The sequence below is a fragment of the Alosa sapidissima genome, chromosome 24 (assembly GCF_018492685.1).
Source record: "Alosa sapidissima isolate fAloSap1 chromosome 24, fAloSap1.pri, whole genome shotgun sequence".
Classification (NCBI taxonomy): domain Eukaryota; kingdom Metazoa; phylum Chordata; class Actinopteri; order Clupeiformes; family Clupeidae; genus Alosa; species Alosa sapidissima.
Genome location: NC_055980.1, coordinates 15,095,400 through 15,121,800, shown reverse-complemented (window position 1 = coordinate 15,121,800; position 26,401 = coordinate 15,095,400). Strand labels below are relative to the sequence as shown.

Below are 26,401 nucleotides of genomic sequence, written 5' to 3'. Positions count from 1 at the left end.
TTTTCCTCCATCAGGATATTGCTGCATAAGCTTCTTTAGGCTTCGCCCTGGGGAAGGCAGAGGCCAGGAGACAAGCCTGCCCTGCGCTTATCAGCCTGTGCTACATGCATGTCACATAGGGCCAGAGAGGACCGCCACACTGCTGTTGCCCAAACTGCTACAGGTGCTGGGATGGGACATACAGAGCGAGGCGGGGGATTGGGATGAGTCTGAAAACATTGGGATTCAAAAGTGAGAGATGCATGTTGCGTTTTGCCCTCCTCCTGCTCTGCTGTCGAGTAAAGCCGCCTGAAGCCCTTTCATGATCAGTCAATTCTTGTTCGGATTAAAAAAGACAGTGGAGGGGGTGGGGCAGTGGGGCAATAATCCTGATTTAATCACAACTGATGTAGTAGCAACTATCTGAGAACACTGGGGCGTTTGAGCATTTAAAATCGACTGGATTAAAGTTATGTATTAATATGTACATTGGATGACTGGTATGTACATTTCTGAAAATCACTGGCCTTTCTCAGATGTGTAAAATGATGTGTGAAACATGTAAAGATGGTAATGTATTTGGATATCAATTTCAAGATTTGTCACAATAACGAAGGCTCCACTAAGAGAGTCTCGATGCCTAGATGGGATCCGATGATAAACGCTAAGTTTTAATTTTATTCATCGAAAGGCCGAGCCTGCGCCAAGTAATCAGCCACAAAGACTATTTCCTCCTTTGCGGAACTCCACTTCTTTCCTTCTTTCAAAATTAAATGGAGAAGTTTTGCTCTGGCTCGACTTGAAGTGTTGACCGCCGTGTTCTGTGTTCCTTCCTTCCGCCGTCCTGCCCTTAATTCCCTTCGCCGACTGTACTCGGAGTCCCGTCGGTCCCCCTGGGCCTGTGTCAAAACGAGGCGACAGTTAAATACGTGGCAGTCTGCCACAGACAAACAGGATTGCTTGGCAAGCGTTCAGCAGCCACAGAGGTAAGTGCAGCAGTGTATGGCCAGGGTCGTTCCTCTTTGCCTTCCCTCTCAGAGGCTGTTCAGGGTGTTCTGGACATGAGAGCCACTCTGGGTCTTCATGTGTTAAGGCCTCCACACTGCTTCCATGTACTGAGCTCACGGTATACACTGGATGATTGATAAACATTCAATGAGAGACATAAAAATGATCCCACACGCACATTTCTGAAAATCATTTACCTATATCAGTGTGTCAAAAAATGATGATTATGTACTTTCCATTTATATATATATTTTAATATATTTGTTGTGATGTTTGATGAGATGAGAGTCTCCAATGTGGGTTATTGCGTTTTTGATTAAACCATTAAACCAACCGTTTTAATCACATTAACCCCCTCAATGTGCTGTTATGTGAATTAGAAATGCCACTTCCAGGAAGTGTCTGGACAACTTGGAAGAAGGCATTTTGAATGAAGGGGGTTAAAGGACATTTAGTGCCTGCAGCTAGAATAATGCTTTATAGTAAAAAACTGACTGCCTTTTCATTACAAATTTGTGGGTAACATTCCAAGAGCACATGACTTTGCCAAGACATGGATTCATCACGAAGAGGAAGTGATGTATTTGAAAAAGGGGCTTATCCAGAGCAGAGACTCATGCAAGGGTTTATCTCTAAGTTGCACGGCTGTTTGGAGCCGTCGTGATAGGATCACATAAAATTAATATTGTGTCATATTGTCTGATCCTGAAGGGGGGGGGGGGGGGGTGGGGGGGTTGGCAGAGTGCAAACATTGGATGGGGGCAGTCATGCAGTCAGCCAGCAGATGGCGACATTAATCAGGACAAAGCCACTGAGGATTCCAATAGTTTGATTAATTTGGTCTCAAGCTATCCTCTCAGTTTTGTGTTTTTGTTCACTGTTATTTCCTTATCTATTCTGTTATTTCCTTATATCCTTCTGTCATGTCCTCTTTAATCATGCCCTGTGTCACTATTGACACACAGACATACAGACATCAGGGAATTGACTTCATCAGTGTCCTCCATTGTGATTAGCGGAAGAGAGAGAAGATACAAGGCCATGTCTGATGGAGGATGGAGAATGACAGGACTTTGTCTGAAAGTTCACAGGTCTCCTCAGTAAAGAGTCACCGCCTCGGCTCCTGTCAGACACCAGATAAATCCAAGCTGCCAGCCGCCAGGGGGAGGCTATTACCCAGCTGGATGTGATTGAGGTGAAATGAGGTTGGTGGGGGGAGCAGAGGTGGATGGGTGGGTGGATGATGGGGCTGTCTCGTCTGCCTAGATGGAGATGAGGATGGTTTTGAGGGTGTGGTGGAGGGGGTGGGGGGTATGTGTGTGGAGAGAAATCCATAGCGCCTCAGCTAGACCTCTGCAATCATATCCATGGTCTCTCACTCTCTCTCTCTCCCTCACTCTCTCTCTCTCTCTCCATCTCTCACACACACATATATGCATGTACACACACACATGCACTCACACACAAACATACACAAAAAGCATGATCCTCTATCTTACTGTCATTTGGTAGATTATTTTTTACGCAAAGGACAGACTCATTTCCTCTCTCTCTCTCTCTCTATCACACACACACACAGTAGAGGCCAATGATGTTAAAATATCCATTATGAAAAAAAATTAAATCTTTTAATCAAAGTCCCACTTTGCTCGCAGTGCGTCGGTCCTAAATCTGCATCTTTAAATTTAAACGTTATGCTTTTGTCTAATGCTACAATGGATTTCTCACTCTCTGCCCCTACTGTCTTCAAACAATACTGACTGTTGGGACAGTTTTTAAAAAATGAACTAATTTAATTGTCAAAAATGGATTATGGGTTTTTTCCCAGGCTACGTTTGTTGATGATGGGGAATCTGTCATTGACCAGTGCCCTCTGAAGGACAATTGTGATCTGGTGGCTTATGAGAGACCAGTTGGGGATTGCAGTGAAATAATGGAGAGATTTCTAGTAAAGTCCTACGGTCGCTAAGTCCTACGATGGTGAAAGCCTGCTATAATCACAAAGCCCTTTGAATAAGCTGATTTTGTGTGTCTGTGAAGAGTGAGAGAGTGACTGTATGCATGTGTGCCTGTGTGTGTGTGTGTGTGTGTGTGTGCATCTGTTTCTGCATATGTGTGTGTCTGTGGCCTTCTGTGTGTCCTGAAATTAAAAGCACTCATCCCCCCCTCCCTCATTCATAATAATAATGATGCACTAGTCTCCAAAACAGCATAGAGAGAGAAAGCACTTTCATGAGGTGCTCAAAGACCCTCAGTGAGTCAGACAGGCAGAGCTCATCTCAGTCCATATGGGCTCTCTATCTCACTCTCCCCTCAGGTCACTGAGCCTTTGGCCCCACAGACATGGAGACACCACCAGCTCTTCTATCCACCACCCAGATGTTCAGCATTGTTTGGTGTAACCACTGATTTCAGCTTCAGTATTCTGTATTGTTTGGTATAACCCCAGTTTCCAGCTTCAGTGTTCAGTATTATTAACTTTAACCATGGCTTCTAGCTTCAGTGTTCAGTATTATTTGCTGTAACTAGGATTCCGAATTCAGTGTTCAGTAATGTTTGGTGTAACCACCGCTTCCAGCTTAAGTGTTCAGTAATGTTTGGTGTAACCACGGTTTCCAGCTTCAGTGTTCAGTATTGTTTACTGTAACCATGACTTCTAGCTTCAGTGTTCAGTATTGTTTGGTGTAACCACGGTTTCCAGCTTCAGTGTTTAGTATTGTTTACTGTAACCATGGCTTTCAGCTTCAGTATTCAGTGCTGTTTGGTGTAACCTTGGCTCAGTGTTCAGTCTAATCAGGACATTCACATACCACACTATTATACACCACAGTATTGTTCAGTGTCCTTGTATGTTGCGTGATGTAGAAAAGGAAGAAGTTGCCATGCGTTCAGTTCTCTCACAGAGCACACAGAAGATATACTTCATTCTGCTTTCACTGAGTGACTCTGCTCATAGCAGACAAACCAGAGGACATCCCGGGCACAGAAAAGCTGATGCAAGCCATGGCACAGAAAATACAATCATAGGACGTACGGTGTAGCCAACAGAGTCACCTCAAGCATAACAAAGCTACTGGAAGATGATCAAAACAACATTTTCAGGCATGTCCAAAAGAGTTGGCTAAAAGGAAGTCTGTAACCTCTGAATCAGACAATAGCTTACAAATTAAAAAAATACTTTTAGCATAAACACACAACTATATTCAGTCTGAGACCAAAGTGTTCCCTACTAGTCAAAGCCGTTTTTCCCAAGCATTACTCAGCACAACCACTAGGTAGCACTATGCACCAAACAGAATCTTGTCAACAACAGCACTGCTCTGCAGGAAGCAGTGAGTCTTTCCCCCAACTTCAGCAGCATGGGCTTCTGTCACATCCGTCAGCTCCAAGCCAAACGCAGCCGTACTGTACGTGAAAGACACTGCACACATACCCAGCCAGCTCCTGTTGAGGTACACAGAGACGAACACAGGCGGCACGGTGAAGAAGTCCACCACGGAGTTGACCTCCAGCCAGAACCACAGCTTGTCATTGGCTGCGATGAACTACATAGGGGCAGAACAAACAGAACAGGCCTTCTGTCATTGATCTATAATCTGCCATTAATTAATTATGTTTGTATGTTTTCATTTTTTTTTAGAACAAACTAATGATTCTAGAATGATCTTCTGCTCAAGACTCTAACATCTCATTATACGTGTAGGCTATTAAGGAGAGTGTATTTCTTGAGTTTTAGGTCCTCTACATTGCAGCAATAAATGATGTGTTAGTGCTCATGTTGTGTGTGTTGTGTGTTGAGATAGCTATGTCTGAGCAAGTGTCAATTTACTGTTAGTTGTGTTTACTAAGTGTTGATGGTGCTACTCCAAAAGTAGAGCATCAGTGGATGAAAAGGACGTTTCAAATCTGATGTTGTGAAATGTGATTTCTGCTGTCTCCAATGTCGAGTGTTCTGGTCTATAGAGGCATAAATGAGCAGGCATTCGAAGGGATGACCACCTACTTACCCGCAGGCCGAAGTACAACAGGAAGAAGACGTTAAAAGCCATGTCGATCTGTAACGTCAGGTCCTGGGTGAAGTTCTGGCAGGACTCTATCTCACTGCAAACACACAGGCGCAAACACACATTTCTTTTAATTAGAGCTGCAATCAATTAACAATCAATACTTGATGGAAACAGAAAGAGATGATGACTTCTTTGCTGGAAAATGTCAATACTTGAAATTGAAAGGCTGAATACAAGTTGCTTGCATAAATCAAGAGACCATGTCTGAATTGCTAGGCCAAGAAGTACATTCAGATCTGGAAACCCTGCAACTATGAACCATAACTTTTCTGACATAAGGAATCCCTGTTGAATGCCACCTTGAAAACATCACAAAATCAAACATATTGCATACAGTGAACTAGTACTACAAGTAAGTGAAACACATTTTACTCTTTCTGTAGGACACATGTTGAGGGGGATATAAGAGCATAGACAAGATTTTAAGGCTTAACCACATGCAGAGATTACCCCTTGTTCCTTATGAGGAGGCTATGCTTTCTAAAAAATGTGATTGCAACAGAGGTTTCAGAGCATTTATTCAAACTATATATACTATACTATACTATACGCATCTGTTTGTATACTCCGCAGATGCCAAAAAAAGCTAAAATATTATTTTACTTTCATAATAAGCACACTGATCACATGGCAATCACAGGAGTGTTTATGGATACATAAAATGCTGAGGATGTGATACCTTTGTCCCCACAATAACAATAGCACAGCATTTCTCATAAATCAGGACTCACACTTTTTACAGTCTGTTATCATCAGGGGAGGCATTTGGTATGTGTAACACACGTTATAAAAATCAATGGTCTCTGGTCTTTCAACATGAAATTACTGGTAACATCAGCTTCTAAATAAAGAAAAAATACCCTTTGAGGTCTCCTTCTAGCCAGGGCCATACCACACACGCACACACACACACATATTCATATAAAATTCATATGAACCTTCCAGAGCATATGCTCAGTGTGTGGCGGAAACATTTATTGCACCGAGATAAGATTTCATGACATGATGACCATTATAAACCAACGGCTGTCCAGGAAAGCATCCTGCTTTCATGTAAATAGCAGGTGAGTTTTACAGCTTGGTGTCATAGCACCATGAGAATCTCGGTCCATCTGGGCAGCTCTTCAGACAAATATTAACTCAGACGATGTGCGCAACTGATAGTCTGAAAACGCTGAAGTGCAGTCTATTGTCTAGTACACTGTGATATTTCCACATGTTGATCCACAGGAACCAATTTGAAAAATGATACTGAGGGTATTACTGGACGTCATTATAATAAAAATAAAATAAAGATTAAAAGTAAAAGCTAAAGTTGACCGATATTTAGCAGACACTTTCTAACCAAAACATGGCTTTGCAACGAGGGGAATTGAACCGGCGTCGACTGATTGTCAGTATCAGACAGTGACATTACCGCTTCTTTACCACACTCACCAAGTAAGAACAACAGCACAACATAATATGATACATACTCCATCCCTATCCCCATCCCTATTCCTGTGTACATACTGTATATAAAGTATCCATACTCTGTTCCTCATCATACAAATAACGCTGTCATGCTGTGCTAAATGGTGTAGTTACAACAGAACAAGGACTCTATAATGTAAAGTGTGACCAAATCGTTTTTATAATGAGCACAACACACATAACTGGCGTGTACATGCCATATCCCAAGACTGCTTATTTATGCAGCTATGCTCGGACTGTAATTCTCCAGAGATTCTCCACAGCCTCCTATGGACCCTTTCAAGAGAGTTCCATTATCAGCATCATAGTTGGCCCCACAAGACTTGGTGATACTGATAATGGAGAAATGATACTGATAATGGAACGTCCATACGCCAAATGTATAAACAATGCGTGGCCTACTATAGAAGAGTGAGTCACACACACACACAAACACCTGTCAGGCACTTAGGATGGCCGCACCTTTACAATAATAGCCAGAAGTCTTCCCCCCAGTGCTGGGACTGTGGCATGGTGGCCATGAATAATGAATGCTGGGGCCATTTGGAGCCTTAGACTGAACTGGACCCCTTCATATCAAGAGGGCCCCGGGATGAATTATTGAGCGGCTGTGAAGGTGACGACAGTGGACTGCTGGGATCTGGGTTTACACATCACATCACATCAGAGGTCTGACACACACACACACACAGACACACACACACACACACACACACAGTGGCCTATATAGTCACAGACACGTCACACAACTAGACACTGGAGAAAAGCTTAAAATAAAATAAAATAAAACAAGAACTCAAAACAGATACCTCTAATGCCTACCATACTAGACAATGATGTGAATGTCTGTTTTGTTATGTTTTGTTAAGATACATTTCTGCATATTCATGACAATATCCCTGATGCTGATGTCTACAGGAATGAAACTGCCCCCCTCACTTAGCTTTACTGAAACTTAAACTGACATCTGTATAGGTGCCCTAGAGAGAGAGAGAGAGAGAGAGAGAGAGAGAGAGAGAGAGAGAAAGAGAGAGAGAGAGGGTGAGACAGAGCGAGAGAGAGAAAGACAGACAGGAGAAAGAGATTACTAAGAAGGGTCAGGTCAACAGGCAGTCGTGAGATTTCAAATCTCAATCTATTGATATCACAGAGAGTAGTGAGTCACTCCTCTTACTCATGCCTGATACGTCACTAATAAAACCATGCTTTTATTTTCAATAAATGTTCTTTTCTTTCCTATAGGAACATTGGGACAGCACCCACTAAGTCATTTTGTCAATTTTCAACAGTGCATATGAATCACCTCCGAGGGTGAATGAACCATCAGTAAATAAGGGTGCAAAGGTAACCCAAATCACCTATTGGCTGGCTGACATCCTGATTCAAAATCTGAAACAAGGTTTTAATGAGATACAGAGTCCATCTACCTATCAGTTTAATAAATCTTGTCCATTTGATGACCGATGAAATAGAATTAGACAGCAGCATACGGCCGTTAAGTATGTCTGGGAGACTGGCTCTGGGGCGGGTTTTGGGCTGTTCTGTTGTGGGCCAAGAAAACAATTTGAGTGTTATGAAGATGGTCACTCTCTGCTGACTTGGCAAAACACGATGAGGGACTGGTCCATTTTCCTGCGACCATATCACGACTGACTGATGATCCCTCCTTCCTTCTCTCTCTCTCTCTCTCTCATTTATACTGACATTCACTTCTCTTGCTTTTCTCTCTTTCTCTTTTACCTAGGGTCATTCATCTTTCTATCTCTCTCCCTTTGCACCCACATCTCTTTCTCCCCCTGCCTGTGATTGGCTCTGCTGTTTATCAGCTGCAGATGCCATTTGCAGTGTTGACTTTCGATTCCCTGCTTCCTGGTATCCCTCTGCCAGGTAACGCATTACGTGTGTATGTGTGCATTACGGAGCACTCTGAGAGCAGGGATCCCCTTAATTACAGAACCATTCCTATCTCTTACAGCTCGGCCCTGACGGACATATGGCAACATAAGCTACTGGAACCAAGGCAACCGTAAGGGTAACCACTGAACACACGCACACATGACTGCCACTGTATCCAGATTACTTCCTATCTTATCACACATCTTAACATGACGACAGCCAGTGATCTGAAGTGTCTCAACCTCTCTAAGCTTTTTAGTATCCTATATGGGCTACAGCAACAGATCTTGACCCTCTGAAAAGATGTGGACTTCTCTAAACCTCAATAATTCAAACCTCAATAATAACAATTTAATTTAATTAACTTTCATGTTTCATATTATTCATTGAAAATCAAATCAATGTAATTCAACATTGTGCCTTAGAAGAGCTAATTTCTCTAAACAAAGATTTAATTAAATGACTGTCAATAATGGTTCTGTATCTTCCAAAACAAGCCATGGATATCCTCAACATGCAAATGTGTTCATGAGATACCTCCCTAACTGCGTGTGTGTAAATTTGAGCCATAACTGATACACTCAAAACACCAGAGATGCATCATGGGACTCAAATGGGACTCCAATTGACCCCATCTGTGAGTGTTGACCTCTCGATCACTCATGTCACCTGAGGCCGACATGGGAGAAATGAGTGATGAGGGGAGGGGAGGGGAGGAGGTGGACTGAAAAGTTAGACATTCGGGGTGAAAGAGACAGGGGCCTCCATAGGGGCTGCTGATGGCGGTGTGGTCATTGGATGAGAGTAAACTGACCCGGATGCACTGCTAGTGGGGCTAAGTTACACCACCTCACCTGAAAAAAATACACCTAGCGCCTGCATGCATTCGCAGCTGACCTGGTATTCTACATGGTGACCCCAAGCTGCCGTTACAATTGAGGGACATTTAAACGTAAGCGATACTGTAGCGTGGATGGGGTCAGACCCATTGGTGGGGACTTTCATTCATCCATTCATCTCCTAGAGTGTTTGTCCTCGAAGGAACCTGCTTGACACACATAGCAGTCTGGCTGCCCATTTTACCAACACGGGACCAAGATAGCATCTGGTTTCAGGTCACAGGTTGTTGTGTTGTTCTGAAATCGAGCCATGACACAACCCACACAACACAGAAGTCTGCAACCACAACAACGTACCCAACTACGTATACACATAGTAACGCATGGAAGAACTAGAAGGAGACTCTGAGAGTGCAGATTTCACCTGTCTCGCCAAAAATGTTATTTGGATCCACTTCAAAAATGTAGTGGGTTCTTACTTGGCCCTCTAACCCTCCACTACACAAAAATGGCCAGGTAGTTGGATTGTGCTGCTGTTGACAAACAAACAAACAGACAAATGGCCCCAAACATGCCCTCTCTGGCTGATGTAATAACAACATCAAACCTGCCAACTTTGAGATGATTCACTTTAAACAAATTTTTAAAATGGGCTCTGAAATCAATGACCATTTTTGGTCCCATTTTTCCCTCTCGGCACCTTGTGTTTTCAAGCAACAACATTCAGTAAAGAGCATGGCATGTGTCTGGAGCTAGGTAATGCAAGCGGGCAATAATGGGGTCAATGTTAAAAGCATGGCTGGACAGGAAGTCAACACTCCCCGACTTCCTTAGGGGATGCTGGGTCATGATGATTGCCACCACCACCCCCCACCAAAGCAGGAAGGGGGGCTCTTCCGGTCTGCCCTCTGATTATGGTTTGATGGCCACATTTAGGGACTTAGCCACCACATTTTAGGCACCACTTAGATTACAGACCACCACTGAAAACATTGCACGGCTGATTGCAAGAGCACTTCCCCCCTACGGTGAGCATATCTGATAGATACAATGTCCTCAAAGTGGCATCTCAAGCCGTGTTGTCGGTGGTGAACAGACAATTGGCAAGCACCTCATCAGTAGATGGAACGCTAAAAGCCATTACGCCGTTCGCCGTTATATTAGCATGTCCTCTGTGGCGTTCCAGCGACTGATTGAATCTGTCATTACGCACTTTGCACGAAAAAAAAACATCCTTTTGCGGTTCATTTGTGTGAGGAACAATGACTACGGTGAGCGTCTGTGGAGGTCAATGCAGAAGGAATGGGAGCAGGGGCTTGAATCCAATGAGCCATATTAGATAAGTGAATGCAATGCTCCTTAGAAAGGAGACAGATCCAGACGCTAGATATCTGGTCTGTGTGTGTTCACGGAAATTGTTTTGTTTTGTTTTGTTGTTTTGAGGACAGTTTGTCAGGGGAATATTAGGAGTAATCTCCAAGCACCCCCCTATCCACATGAGCACTTCTGCAGCTGTCACCTTTGAGTCTATGCTAGTCAACACAAAATACATATAATATAAATTACAAAATATATAAATACATTGCAATAACTGAAGTAAAATAGACATCTCTCCTTTCTCAACCAAACCAATCAAAACTGAGGCATGGTATGCGTGGCATTCTAAAGTCCCTACCTCCCTGCGTGGGAAGGCCAAGTACATGCCATAATAAATGTGCAGTGCGTTTAACAAATAATATCTTAGTCACAGTCAGTTCATCAAGCTGCTGCACCTCAGTGTTTAAAGCCACAGTCAACAGCATGATGTCTGACCCAAATAAAAATGTCCTAATGCCTAAGGATAGCGGATTACCTGTGTCCCCAAACACACAACACGAATTTAGCTTCATTCATAAAACCACACAAATACATCCATTTAAGGAGAATACAGCCTCCCGACGAGTAGGGGAAAAAAAATGCACGACAGGCGATTAAGCGAGCTGCAAAATATCCATTTCATTTGTTTAATGATAGCAGTGCCCACAGGAGTCAGAATTAGATGCCTGACATGTTTAAAATAAATTGACACCATTTATAAATACTCCACTGCCACAAACAGATGAGCATATTTTAAAACATCTGGGCCAATGTACTGTTAGCAGTGAGATACATGTCAGGACTCAGGACTTTGCTATATTAGGCTACTATTTCCCTTCATTTCTTCATTAAGGGGATGGTGTCTGCTTTATGATATGACTCTGTGGGTTGTTGCTGCCATAAGTCATATACGATATGACTTATTTTATCATAATGTTTACTGAGTTTTCAACATGGGGAAGTATACATAGCATTTGTCTTAAGTACAGCGGCCAAATTTTGAATAAATGTCAATGGAAATGTTCCCTCTTCATAGAGACTTGGCTGTGTGTGATGTGCATAGAAACACACTGGGAGCCCAGCGGAGGGGAGCCACTTACTCTGAGGAGTCGATGAAGTAGATCACCAGGGCCCCAATGCTGAGCGCAAACACCAGCACCACCTGCCGAGAGAGGAGGAGGAGGAGGAGGAGGAAGAGAGACGATGAGATTCATGGTGAACATTGTTTTTTTTCAAAGTCAGACTGCAAATGGTGATTATTTCTTGTGCGTGACGTAAATGTATTGACTTATGATAAAAGCCAATTAAGGGGTAGGAGAGGGGGAGGGGGGGTCCGGACGTGGGACGCCTTTGTGATAAATCATTAACTTCGGCTAATGAACGACTCCCCGTGGACCCATGTGTTGGCCTGTTTCATTTCATTAAATATACACAAGCACCAGTCAAAAACATTGCCAAGACGAGTCATGACCAGTGTGGGGTAAGATTACATGACCCAGTACAGTAAACTGTAATTACACTGAGGTCATTCTATACATATCCACAGCGGCCAATGATATACTTTCAAAGCAAAGTAACACAATGAATAATTTACGGCAGTTCACTCAATGGATTGCACGCGCATGAGATGGGCGTACAGGAATGTAAACAAGGGGATATGTATCGGAAAGGTGGGGGAGGGGGAGGTGGGGGGGATAGAGCGTGAAAGACAACAGGCTTATAAACAGAGAGATCAGCTGATCAGACAGGCTGGCAGAGTGATGCCAGCAGGTGCCAATAGAGAGAGAGAGAGAAAAAGACAGAGAGAGGGAGAGAGAAAGAGAGAGGGGGAGAGAGAGAGAGAGAGAGAGAGAGAGAGAGAGATAGAGAAAGGCAGGTACACCAAACTTGCTGTTTGGCAGTGGACACATGAGGTGGGTACATGCCCAGAGGTACTTGGCTCTGGGCGCACATTGCTTTTGTTTAATTTCGTTTCGGGTTTTGGTTTTCCACCACGTCCAATCTTTCATCGCCGTACACCTCTTACAGTTTAGTCAGTGAACAGGAGCCTGGGGATAAAGGAACCCCATACAGTATCAGTCAGGCATCATGCTTTTATCTGATTCTGGCTGCTTTGGTTTACTTTCACCTACGCTTCTACTCATAAAGAAATTAATGCACTGGAGATGGAGCTGTGACAATACCCTTTCGTTCCGAGGCACTTGCATGGTAAATATGCTCGCCAAAGGGCTGGATGAAGCAGACAGTGCTTGGGGGGGGGGGGGCAATGTTTGGAGGGAGGTCCAGGCGGGAGACTAATGGAACTCTGCTGTCTGTCTGTCTGTTGTTTTGTCTGTCTGTCTGTTGGAGGGAGAAAGGAGGGCAGAAGCACCGTCTGGAGGTGTAAGGAGGCCACCGTTGAGGAGAGAGACACACACACACCTGACATTATCCACATTTCCCCAAGACTAAACCAGATAGCACAGAGAGAAAAGAAGGGAGGGAGAGAGGGAGGGAGGGAGAAAAAGAGAGGGTGTATTTAGACGAGAGAGAGAGAAAGACAGTGAGAGTGACAGATAGACACAACCACGAAAGCACACACGCTCTGAGGAAAGACAAATGTGACACCCACAAGGAACAAGAAGGGTGAGAGACAGAAAAAAAACAGAAAAAGAGACATACAGACTGACAACACAGAGTTAGAGTGCCCCAAATAAGGCAAAGATGGATAGGGGCTATATTGATTCCATTTAAAAATTGTATTCGGTATTTTATGGCACGGTGATGGTCGCCGCCGCATAGAAGAGCCCGAACAAACACGGCTCAGATAAATCAGACCTGCCACTGAGTCGAGGACATTTTCATTAGGTACAGTAGATGGCTGGCAGGAGACCATATTAAATATTAAATCCCCACACACTCACTGGTAAGGAATAAGCAAGGGTCCACGCGGAAAAGTTGATGAGATTTAACGTTTAGGCCGTGCTTCTCTCTCTCTCTCTCTCTCTCTCTCTCTCCTCCGTTGCCAGAAATAAACATGTAAACAATTAGTTTTGTTCATTTTCACTTCTTTTCATCATGTAAACATCCATGAGAGAGACGTTGTAACGGTGACAGCCTCAGATCCTGTAGGAGTAATTTACATCAGGTGAAAATGAAGTGTGTGTGTGTGTGTGTGTGTGTGTGTGTGTGTGTGTGTGTGCATGTGTGTGTGTGTGTGTGCGCATGTGTGTGTGTGTGTGTGTGTGTGTGTGTGCGATGGAGTGGGATGGGTGGAAGGGAATGATAATCCAAGCCCCAGCAGATAAGAGCTCAGTTGGGGTCACCCAGACAGAGGGGTGTACACATGTTTTACATAACTCGCTCAAGGAAATGGCACTGACCTGGCCTCCCTCCCCTCCCCTCCCCTCCTATTTAAAAATTACACAATGGGGCGGTGGTGGGGTTTAAAGCGGCTCTCGGCGCATCCATTATGGATGAGCACCGGCAGGATTATTTTTCCGTGATGGGAAATTGTATTGTCTAAAAGAGACTACTGATGCCCGGACTGGGCCGTAATGAGAAAACACCTTCATGCATTTTTGATTTTCTCTCTCGTTCGTTCTCTTTTATCAATTGAAGGTGGAGAGATGTAGGGACAGGTACTTGTTTGTGTCTGTGGGTGTGTGTAGTTCTGTGTATTTGTGTGTGTTTGTGTGTGTGTGTTTCTTCTTGTACTGTGTGAGCAGGTGCGGTGTGTGCATGGGTTTTTATGTGTGTATCTATGTACTGTGTATGTTTGTGAACGCGTGCTGTTTAGCCTCTAGGTAATTTCTATGTGTTTTCCTGCTGTATGTTCTCCATCAGGGGGGCTCACACGTGCGGTACTGTGTGTGTGTGTGTGTGTGTGTGTGTGTGTGTGTGAGAGAGAGAGAGGGTCTCTTGTGTGACTAGCATGATGCCGACCATTCAGCCCTTATGAATGAAACACCTCCCCTCTCTCTGCGGCACGTGTCTCTCATTCTTATTGCCGCAGCAGCAAACACGCACGCACACACGTGCACACACATAGACACACACACACACACACACACACACACATACATAGGCACATGCACCGTTTCCATGGCAGTGAGATAGGACTAGCTCTCGATTCCCAACACAGCAGAACCACCAGGGGGCACAACCCAACTGTGCAGCCTTGCATCCAAAGGGGGGGGGGGGTTCTTTTTATGCCAGACATGCCCACATATCATTTCCGTTCTCCAGGCACAGTGAAAGCTACAGGTTGTGCAATTCAAAGTTTTTATAAAGATGTTGGGCAATGCACCCCTAAAGGGCTATTAAAGAGGTTTTTTCCAAAATCATTTTGATGGTATATATCAACTCTTAAAGGAAAAGAGAGATACAGATAAGGCTCTTGTTGGGATGGTAACAGGCCTGAACTACTTTCCTAGACGATCACTTTGTACAAACAACCCCTAAAGGGCTATTAAAGAGTTTTTTTCCAAAATCATTTTGATGGTATATATCAACTCTTAAAGGAAAATTCCAGTATTTAGCACTTTGAGTCCCTTTTCTGGTTTGTTTTGGATGAACTAGAGTGGTGGACACCGAAATTTTGAAGATTGGTCCTGTCTCGACTTTTCTGACTCGTTTTGAATCGCCTTTAACTAGTCAGAGTGGCTGCCTACAGCCATGCTCAAACATGTCCTAAAACAACCCTTAACGTTTGTTTTCAAAACTGTGCAACTCACCGAGCAAAACAAACCAGAAAAGGGACTCAAAGTGCTAAATACCGGAATTTTCCTTTAACAGGGCGAATGGCACTCTTGCCATAGCCTGAGTGGGGTAGCGTTGCCTGCAATAGCACTATGTAAATCTGGCTACCCCACCACTTGTAGGCTTGTAGGTTGAGTTAGCCAACAAAGCAAATGAGTAGACCTACAAACGATGACAATAAACGATAGTGGAAAGTTGCCGATTTCTCAGTTAATGTTTGTAAGTCAAGTAATTCAAGTTTCCGAGCGGTTTATCCGGTAGATTAGCTAATGTTATGCCTACTGACTTTGAATTGAGTGCAATGATTGCAAACGATGACTGCCAAACCACAACAACAGATTGGGAATGTGTTCTATGACAACAAGTAACAAATTCCTAGTTAATACTACTTACTTATAAGTGTCGTACTTATAAGAACCTGATGAAGCAACTTGCGAAACGCGTTGTTCACGCAAAATAAAGTCAGCAAAATATACCCTCCAGTGTGCGATGTATACTACTCTTTTGATTTTTCAATACTTATACTGCACACCATCAGCACCTGGAGCAAGAAGGGCTGTGCACAGGGATTTTGACCTTTGATGGATTACTTATAAGTGTGTTCTGTAGTTCCGAAGATATTACAGAGGGAATGCACATGATGTCACAGCATAAGTCACTGTGGTAACTATGACTGAGTGGGAAAAAGACAAATTCAACGGCAGCAATCAATTTGAATCTTCTGCAAAAATGTAAAATGGGAAAGCGCTGTAGTGCTATAGACTGGAAAAATAGATACAACAGGAATTTGGAGCTCTTTTTCTACTGACTGCTGCCGATGATAAGGAGCCTAAGCAGTGTGGAGCTAAGGAGCCTAAGCAGTGTGACTCCTGGGGCCACCAACCCACAACAACTCCCCTTCAGAAGAATTCATGGTGATTCTATGGTGACTCCATGGAGTATAGAGATTCCAAGGACCCCTAAGTAACAGCTGCTGGTATTAAGAACTGCACAGGAAGAAGATGAAGTGTCACAAGAGAGTTGCGGGTGGCAGAGGTACAGATAAGGCTCTTGTTGGGACGGTAACGGGCCTGAACTACTTTCCTAGACGATCACTTTGTACAAACAACTCTCCACACAGACATTGTCATCTTCTCAGATTCCACCAAGCACCTCAGGGTGGAACAACAGCGGCGCTCGGGGAGCAGTGAGGAGTTAGGTGCCTTGCTCAAGGGCACTTCAGCCGTTCCTACTGGTCGGGGTTCGAACCGGCAACCCTCTGGTTACAAGTCCGAAGCGCTAACCAGTAGGCCACGGCTGCCCCTAATCATCATGATCATGAGGGAAATGACAGTGCCCTGGGAGGAACAGATGGAGGAAGCTCACGAAAGGAAGCTTGGCAAATACCAGGAGCTTGTGGAGGAGCAAGGTTGATGGGTTCTTTGTCCGCACTAGGGATCACTGGAGCATTAAAGTGGGGGGCCATACGTTCCATTACGGACACCACAGAGAAAGCTACCAGGTGGCATTGGCTAGAGGGCAAGCCTGTTGCTTAGTGCTACTGGGATGCAAGCCAGGACCTGATCAACCTCAGCTGGCTGACCTGGGTGAGGTTGTCTGATGTTGAAAGACCTGAAACCTCCATTGACCCCAGAAACATCACTGATGATGTTTTGTTTTAATTTTTATTTATTTTAAAAACAGTATTTGTCAGCAAGTCAGCTTGATGAATCATGCTGAAAGGAGTGTCTATTGATCAGGGTGGAAGATTACTGTACAACAAGAGTTTCCCACAAGATCCACACCATTGCACTCTGTGCATATAAAAATGCGCTATATAAATAAACCTGACTTGACTTGACATAACAAGAGCCACATCAGTGCTTCCAAATTGCAACCTGCATTTTGTTTTAGAGAGGAGTGTCTGTTGAGCAGGGTGGAAGGTTATTACAAGTTTAGTACAAGAGCCGAGCAGGGAGGGAAAGCTGAACAGAACAAAAGTGGTGAGGGCAAACATGCCCCTGAAACTAAGGTCATACAGTAAGTTAAATACTGGGGCAACCATACTGTATGTGTGCGCATATTGTGTCAATGGATTTCTTTACACAAGCTTTGATTTAAAAAGTCAGTGTTTGAAGATGAATCACGCTACAAATAGTTTCTATTGAACAAAGTGGAATTGTTCTACACAAGGGTGTGGTCCTATACAGTAGGTGAACTGGTACAGTAATGCCCAGTAACAGCAACTACGTGGTTGATCTGTATTCTGAGTAAGGCATCTGCTAAATTAATGATTAACAAAATAAAATGAAAAAATGCCACCAAGTTAACGTTATCGTATTCCCAGGGAGAATTGACAAAATGTACCCGACCCATGTTTTTACAGTAGCGGAATGAAAGGGTGTGCTTAGATAAATAAAAGTAGAATGACAGACCGAGACAGCCATCGTGGTACTGAGGGTACCAGCAGCCGCAGTGACTCAGTCAAGAGCTTGTTTGCTGCATGTTGTTGTGACTTCATCCCAGAGACAGAAGGCAAGCCAAAACAAACATGGCCGCCAACTACATCGGGTGTTTGTGCAACAGGAAGGCATCCGTGCTGAGTTAGGCCTGTGAATTAGCGGCTGTCAGAATGAAAGGGGGGTTGTTAGCGCTGTGGAATTGTATTGACAGAAAGTGGCATAGGGACTGTGTCAGTTTGGGCCAGATCTGAAGTTAGGGCTGATATCAGGCGAAAGCAGAATGGTGTAATACAGTCCATCATTGAGAAATACTGAAGTGTACAAACAGACACGCTCACATTCATATCCTCATATGGCTGCCCATTCTACAGTTCGTCTCGTTTCTCTCCCTCTCCCTTGTTCAACTCTCTCAGTCTCTCAGTCACACACTCACCCACACACATAAAACTAAGCTCTATACCTCTCTTCCTCTGACATTCACTCACTCACTCACTCACTCTTTGACTCTTATGCACAGAGCAAGTCCTCTTCCTCAGTCACACTCCCACGCATATGAAACCATCTCTATGTCTGTCACAGTCTCGCTCTCTTATACATAAAACCTTCTCTCTCTCTTTCTCCTCTCTCTCTCATACTCAAATACACCGACCCTTTTTAAATTCCATGCCACGGTTCAATCAAAGCAACTAAGGAGAAAGGAAAAACATGTTTTCCTACTCATCTTATTTTAATACCAGGGAACATACACCATCTATCTATATTTACTTATAATCCTTCCTCTATATGAATTGAAACCCTCCATAAAGTTCCTCTTTATTCGGCTCCTTCAAATAGCATGATAAGGATTTCCTTACTAATGGAGGGAGCATTGTGATGGCTTTAAGGACCACCATTCTACCATCAGTAAAGGACATTCTCTACTATGGAACTGCATCTCTGAATGGAATATCCTTAATAGAATATCCAGACCAGCAAGGCCTGTATGTGAATTAACAATGTGTTTGCTTGTTAGCTTGCTAATTCATTTATTGTAATGACAGTCAGTTCCAGAGTCAAACTTATTCCAACCAGGAAATCACTGTCAGACTGAATTCGATCTTTAGTAATTAATTCTGTTAATCTATTCCATTCTGTTTTAGTCATTCCAGAGTGATGTATGTTTGACAATAGATATCTAATTAAAAGCCCAGAGGTGCTCACAGTTGAGAAATCAATGGCAAAGGTAACTTCTCAGCTCGGCTTTTAGGACTGTCTCACCAGGGTGACCTGCATCGACACTAAACACTCCATTATAGCTCACAAACTCTGACCTCCTTCAGCCGCAGACTAAAAAAAGCGCCACGGCGACAACACGCTACATAACACAACGAGAGGTCAGCCGGAGAGCCAGGGTCTATGGAGAGACAAAATGGCGGAAGACCTCTTTGTTGACTAGGGTTTCTATGAGACTCTGTGGCCTTACGACGTACGCCTCTGTCTATTTCCGTTCTGCAGAAGCATCATCCCCAAGCACTAGGCCGTGGCAAACGGGTGATTTGTCTACTTGGGGTCACTGAGAAGACCTCTAGGTCAAGTCGCTTGCCCTTCAGTCACCGAGGACTGACATCTCTTATCATAAATCTATATGCATTATGTCCAAAATGTGACATTTGACCTAAATCTCTGTAAATAGGTGTCACTGGCTTCTGTTCTATTATGGAATGTATGCATGAACACACATACACTCAAGTGTCCTGAAAAGACATTGAGGTATCATACAATGCTACGATTACACTGTAAAAGTCCCCACAAAACTTGAGGAAGCAAACTTGAAGAGGCTCCCCCTTGATGTTCAAAGACAACTGATTTAGTATTTTTGAGAGGAATGCACTGCTCCACCAGTATGAAAGAAAAGACTATTCCATTGCTATTGATGTAGACTGAGACAATTATTGGAGTTGGAGTTAAAACAAAAACTAGAGACTGCAGTAAATACATCAACAATAGCTGTTGTTTATACCTGTGAGTGTAGTTTTACATCAGAAATTCATCCATTAGAAAGGTGTAGTTCTAAGACAAGTCCTTTGCTAAACTTCATCCCACTCATTTGTGACAACGTCACGTTCTTTCATCATTGCGACCCTTGAGCAGAAGGGAGACACATCATATCTGCACAGTGACAGGACACAAACCTTTCAAAAATGAAAACTTTTCAGTGTTATCATTACTGTTTCTTATAACGGATGCTTGGGGGTGTCTATGGATCGGCTGGCAAACAGATGGTCTGAAGCGCTCTGCCACTGACAATGCTTGGCTCCGCATGGTTCACCATGGCATCAGCAAACTACCTCTGGCAGGGATTTGTGTGTGGGGACCTCCCCTGTTTGGAGGTACAGTAAGGGCATCTTTTGTGCAAAAACATGCAGGAGGTAAGGGCATCTGTGAGTCGATTCACGAATCAAACAGGGGAATATCATTCCAACCCAGGGGAGTGGGACTTTCCAAAGGTAACAAGCCTAACCTTGTAAAGAAACAAGAAATCCCTACTGAGGAAAATACTAGCATTTTTTGGGGAGCTTTGTTTGCTCAAACTGCCGGATGATGTAAACCGCTACTGTGACCTGTAGCAAAAATCTCAAGGCCTTCCAACCTGGAGTAGTCAAGCTGTTAAATAAACAAGATGGATGCCTCAGAGAATGCAAAAAAGGTATGTTTCTCTTGTTTTGGAAGTGGAGTCAGAGAAATCAGCAGACTGTAGCATCCCTCTTCCAAGACACATGAAGATGTACTACAAAGATTCTATCAGATGAGCCATCATTAACCTTCACATACACCCATTGTACATACTGTACATGCCGTAGAGGTCACATATATACGTATATCGTAGATGTCATGAATGTAGGCATACAGTACGTAGACGTCATGGGGTCAGTCGTGACTTGACTTGAAAGGATCCACAATCTTGAGGAGAGCTCAGTGATACTGTGAAATTATTCCATGGTGCACCATGACAACCTGCTGACAGAATGCACCTAACGTCTGCTTTTCTCTGTACTTTTAGTCCGAGACTTCCATCTAGAAATGTCATCTGCCATTAACAGGGTCTGTCTTCTTGTCACGTTTATTCTTACTCTTTGTAAACATTGTGCCTAACCCATGGAAAATGTGATCCATTCTGCTTCTCTTTCCCATTACTCCAGTTTTGGTCTGTTTATTTCTGCGTGGCCTATATGAAAAAACAAAGGCAAACAATGGATATGCTTTGAATGCTTGGCCGTGTATGAAAATATGCCCAATTAAAAACTCAGACTGGAGTCTTCGCAATGTTTTGGGCTTTTGTTGGATGTGCCTACAGCATGTAAATGCAGAATACTAATCTACCACCAGACACACACACACACACACACACACACACACACACACACACACACACACACACGTTCTTACTCTCCAACCTCTCTCAGGGCTAGGCTCTTTAAGGAGCAGCCTAATTTAAGCTACTCAGCGTGGGTTTAGCAGGCACTGATGCCAGGCTTTAGCTGGTCTCTATGGTGCTCATCAGTTTGTGCTTGTCTAGATAGACATGTGGCATAAAGGCCCTGTGTTGCTTAATCAGATCAGACTGTGTGGTTGTTAGAAAGATCCACATAAAAGGTGATGGTGATGATTTCTGTATTTAAACTACAGTGTTTTTAATTTAAAAAAATACATACATACATACATACATAAGGTTTAACACATGCATGCATGCATAGGTGTGTGCACACACCCCCCCCCCCCCCAATCCCCCCCTCCCCCCACACACACACATACACCCACACACTTTGTCTCATAACATCTCTGTATACAGCGCTGCAACGTGTTCATTTTAAAGCCTGCTGACCTTGCCTCCAACATCATATCTAAATGGATGAGGTTATAGGGGAAGCTCTCACTGACATCATTATTACACAGAGGATCAATCTGTAAAACGTTACTATTCTGAGTTCATTTTATCCATCTACAGGTAAGCTGGTGACCCTGAAAGCCTGGGTTCAACCGAAGTATTCATAACTGTATAGATTTCCTGTACCTACACTTTTCTGAAAAAAAACAAACTTGATTCTACATAGCAATTATCTGCCTGCCTATTTTTTCTTACTTCCTTTCTTCTCTTCCTCCCATCTCTCTCTATCCCTCTTTCAGGCTGGCATCAAGTAGATGGATATTTCCTTGCCACCGCAATCTGTGCTTGCTCCAGGGGTTTCAGGCCTTGAGGTCTGCAGAGTACTTGAGAGACCTTTTTGTTATTGCTCTGGTGCTTTCTAAATAAATAAAATTGAACTAAATTGAATCCTCCGACAATAGAAGCACGAGACAGAAAAAGGGGATTTGGAGATCTTCAAACTCCTTGACCTGCGCTAAGAGTGATAATTGTACAGGTTAGAAGGGTTACTCCGCTCCTCTCCACAAGCGAGAGGTGCTTACAGCACGGGGGCCGCTGAATAATTCACAGTTGCTTCTCGATCTGCTTTTCTCGGCCCCGGGCGGCCACTCTGCAAATGACCACCCCGGTAAGAGGCCGGCCTCTGATTAATCCACCTGATTGCAGCTGCAGCTACACGAGTAAGTGCATCCTCTGGTCTCAAGGGCAAGAAGATCTCTGCAGAGAGCAGTGCAACAGTCATCTGTACATAAGTTTAGGTGTCCAGCTATGTATTTCTGTGTTTCATGATCCAAACCGATGATCCATCCCTTCATCCTTGTTGTGTATCTACATCGTATTTATCCATCCACTGACAAACATATCCATCCATGTACTGTATCCATCTATTTATCTCTGCATATTGTATAAATAAACACTGACAGACACACACACACACACATACACACACACAGAGAGAGAGAGAGAGATAGAGAGAGAGAGACTCCTGGTCGAAGGCTATGAATAAATGGCAGGGAAGCAGAGCTGTATAATGCTGCTGATTTAAGTCTCAGCAAGAACTCTGACCCTTCGTTCCAGAGGATGCACCAAGAGAGAAAAGCATCGGCTTACTGCTGAAGCAAATATTTACTTACTGTAGGAACATACGGTCAGGCTTTGCTTACACAGAACCACCAGTGTTGCTAACTTAAACATCAGGAGTTCATCCATGCAGTCAGTTTCAGAGAAGACAGACAATGGATGGATGAATGGATGGATGGATGGATGGAAGACAGACAACAATTGCTAGCACTTGCCACTAAAAAAGAGGGATGTTTTATTTTTCCATTCACACTCCGACTGTCAAAAAACACTGCCTCCATCATGACAGAGGTGAACGGCGGGTGACCTTCCCATCACTGGAAGCGTTGCCCACTCTCACCCATCCAAACAAACATGATGATGGCACAGCCTCCTCCACCCCCTCCCCCCCAACCCCCCCATAAACTCAGCTCATCCCCTCAGAGGAGTCATCATCCAGCTCGAAAATCTCCGCCCTCCTTCAATTAAGAGGACGAGATCCGGAGGCTTCTGTGTTGGACATAAGAGCTCTCCAAAAACAGATGCCATGCCTGCCTTGCCTGTTTGCCATCAAATCCTGCTGTTGAACTGAATTTAGAGTCTCAAGCTACCCCCCCCCCCCCCCAACTCTGTTTCCATGGAGCTTGCATAATTCTAGGGCAGCCTGTATCCTAAACTGCATGCCAAATAAACAAATACAAAATACACAACCAAACTAATAAATAACAGGTCAATAAATATATAAATATATATAGAGAGAGAGATTGCCGTATGCCTGGCAGATCCACACATATTTGTGTCCGGTGAAATAACTCACTGAAGGCTTGCTGCGGTCTCAGAACATGACGATGTGAGATGCTGTCTGGCAGTAATGAATTCACTCATGTTTATCAGAAGCATCACATGCTGCAAAAATGCACCACACCAATTGAGGGAGCAGCCTTTGTATTCCTCGTTATTTGTGATAGCAAATCTGCGAAGCGCAATCTAATGATTTGATATAAATACTAAAATAATACACGGTTTGTTATCTTCTATCTATGATCTATGATTAAATTGATATTTTGCAATACCCCAGTTTGAATTGACAGTCCCAATAGCTTGTTGCACACAGGAAATGCTTATATGTATGCTATAGATTTAAACTCACAAGATAATTGATTCCAGTCACAAGAATTATGGCTTGCCGTAGTATCACATAAAAGTTTAGACACCATAATATCTTAAGCCTGTCTTTTTCCCTTCTACGATGACTGCACAAAACAATTTCCACATAAAAGATCAAAGAATGGAAAGAGGATTTTTATTTCTCTGATCCTGTCAATGAAAGAAGCTTATGTTGAGAGATGCAGTCTTCTCTTTCTGCTCGATAGCCTAAAGCGGTCTCATGATAATTTCATGTCTAGCATCACAAACTCTTTAGTTCTACCGAGGTCCACTTTATTTTCTTTAACTAATACCATTCCTCCCTTTTTAATGAGTTCATCTCATACACACAACACACTCTTATTTTCCTCTTGGTCGAGTGCTTTCACTAGCTCTGAGGACTTTCCCAGGTAATCAGGGCCTTATTAGTATATCTGAGATTGTCTATGCTCCTGGAGGATGGATGGATGAATGAGGTGGATAAATTTGGCTGTTCCCTTCAGCACGGGAGTTTTAAACATTCTAACAAAACATTCCGTTCCGGAACAATCCAAGGTTCTAAAATTCCATGTTGAATTTGATGAACCCAGAACCTAGGGCTTCGGATGAACCCAGAGCCTTATAGATAGATTCTACATTCTTCAGAATGTTTGTTTTTAAACATTCTCATCACACCGGGGTGACGGTACCTGCTGAAGGGAGTAATCATCAGAGTAGCAGCAGAAGCAGCTCCCTGACCTAAGTCATCTAGAGAGAGGTGCTCAGCAGTCAAGGGAGTTGAGGGAAGCCAGAGTGGAGGCTAGAACATAAAGACATGGTGATGTGGGGCTGATTCTCCCTTAAATAGCCATCTCTCTTACCCCCTTACAAAAACAACTGCAGTTATGCAGTTACAACTAAATTGATACACAACAATACAGTTTCATGTCCAAAATACTGCATTTCTGCAGTGAAGAGCAGTACAATGTAGTTGCAATAATTAAATTTCTTCATGTCCAAAATACTGAATTCCTGCATATTAGCTGCATGGAATTCCTCCTAAACTGCAGCTCTGACACCTGAAAAACTGCTGATGAAGCACCACAACGGCCAACAAGAAATCCAGGATTAATCAAGGAAAGACACTTAAGTATATCGATAACACTTTTACAAGGGTTTTAATGACTTTTAATGAACATAAATCTTTACACTTAATCGTTATGCTGCCTATTAGAGCACAGCTACACAAGGTTTTAGGTAATGCCATTATATCATCACGTTTTACCCCACATAGACAGCTTTGTTTGCTTATCCTCAATCCCCATTCCACTGTCTGTCCCCTGCAGTGGTAGACATGGTATGTTCTGAAAGACTTCTACATGAGAGATTTCTACATGCCCTCTAAAAAATAAACAAACCAAAAAACAGAGCAGAATGCCTCATAATCCCAAACCTAGGGAGAAATCTATTCTCAGTATTTCATACCCCTGTGACGGAAAACGGTGTAATCATTTCATAAGCCCTCGTTGTATTTACATACACTATCTATTTAAAAAATAAATAACAAAATGTTATCCCTAAAAGGTTTGCACAGAAATATTTCTCCTTAATTTTGCCCAATGTCGTTTTTTATTTCTCTTGTCAAAGGTTGCATCTCAATTCATGGACCTGCAGCAATACCTTTTGGACTTTTTTGGGGACTCATGATGTATTAATGGAGTGGGGGTGGAGACTAGCACAGACGGTAACAGGTCAGCAGCACTATAGCACTGGCTTAGTAGATAAACCCTCAGGCTGTTGCCTCTTCATTGAGGGCCCACTGGAAATACTACCAGTGGATGACAGCCATGATAAGCACCTAGTCCCTGCTGCTGCTAAATCACTGAACAAAGTCATTCAGCATTTGGAGACTGCACACTGGGTGGCTGGGCCATTGGGAAGACCTGACAGCTCAACACTAGATGGAAATAACTTGTGTGTTGATCAGCTACTGTACCCTTGTCACCAGTAATACACTTTTGCAACTGGAAATCTTCAGTCCCAAACAACAAATAATGTGTTTTATACGTTTGTATTATATTATATTATATTATATTATATTATATTATATTATATTATATTATATTATATTATATTATATTTCCAGGGGTTGAGGGGTTGGACGAGAGAAAATTACTTCCTCTGTACATCGTTGTTTTCTGACAGGCCTTGCCCATTAGACGGACGTCCGAGTCCACTGAATCACAGCGTGAAGATCTTCCTGCCCCCATCTGTCAGTCACACTGGGTGTGGGTGGAGACGGCAGCTGCAGGAAAACAAATCCCACCCAAAACACACCACCGTCCATCTCAGCCTGGTGTGATGCGGAGCATGTTACTGTGCCAGCCAGTCCAAGCAGGGTGTGTGTGAGTAAGTGTGTGTGAGTGTTTGTGAGAGTATGTTGAGTGGGATCTCTGCCAAAGGCTTCCCTCTCCATGTGGGCACACACACACACACACACACACACACACACAC

General features: G+C 43.4%; 1 protein-coding gene across 19 annotated transcripts in view; it reads right to left on the bottom strand.

The window, feature by feature from the left end:
• The window catches only part of LOC121699762 (calcium-activated potassium channel subunit alpha-1-like), a 102,559-nt gene that overhangs the window by 50,251 nt on the left and 25,907 nt on the right, over window positions 1-26,401 (bottom strand). For all 19 annotated transcript variants that reach the window (XM_042082148.1, XM_042082152.1, XM_042082147.1 and 16 more), the window contains exons 3-5: window positions 11,719-11,780; window positions 4,995-5,088; window positions 4,421-4,532 (exon numbers count right to left, since the gene is read on the bottom strand). In XM_042082148.1, the coding sequence (XP_041938082.1) occupies window positions 4,421-4,532; window positions 4,995-5,088; window positions 11,719-11,780 (268 nt within the window). The remainder of the gene's footprint in view (window positions 1-4,420; window positions 4,533-4,994; window positions 5,089-11,718; window positions 11,781-26,401) is intronic.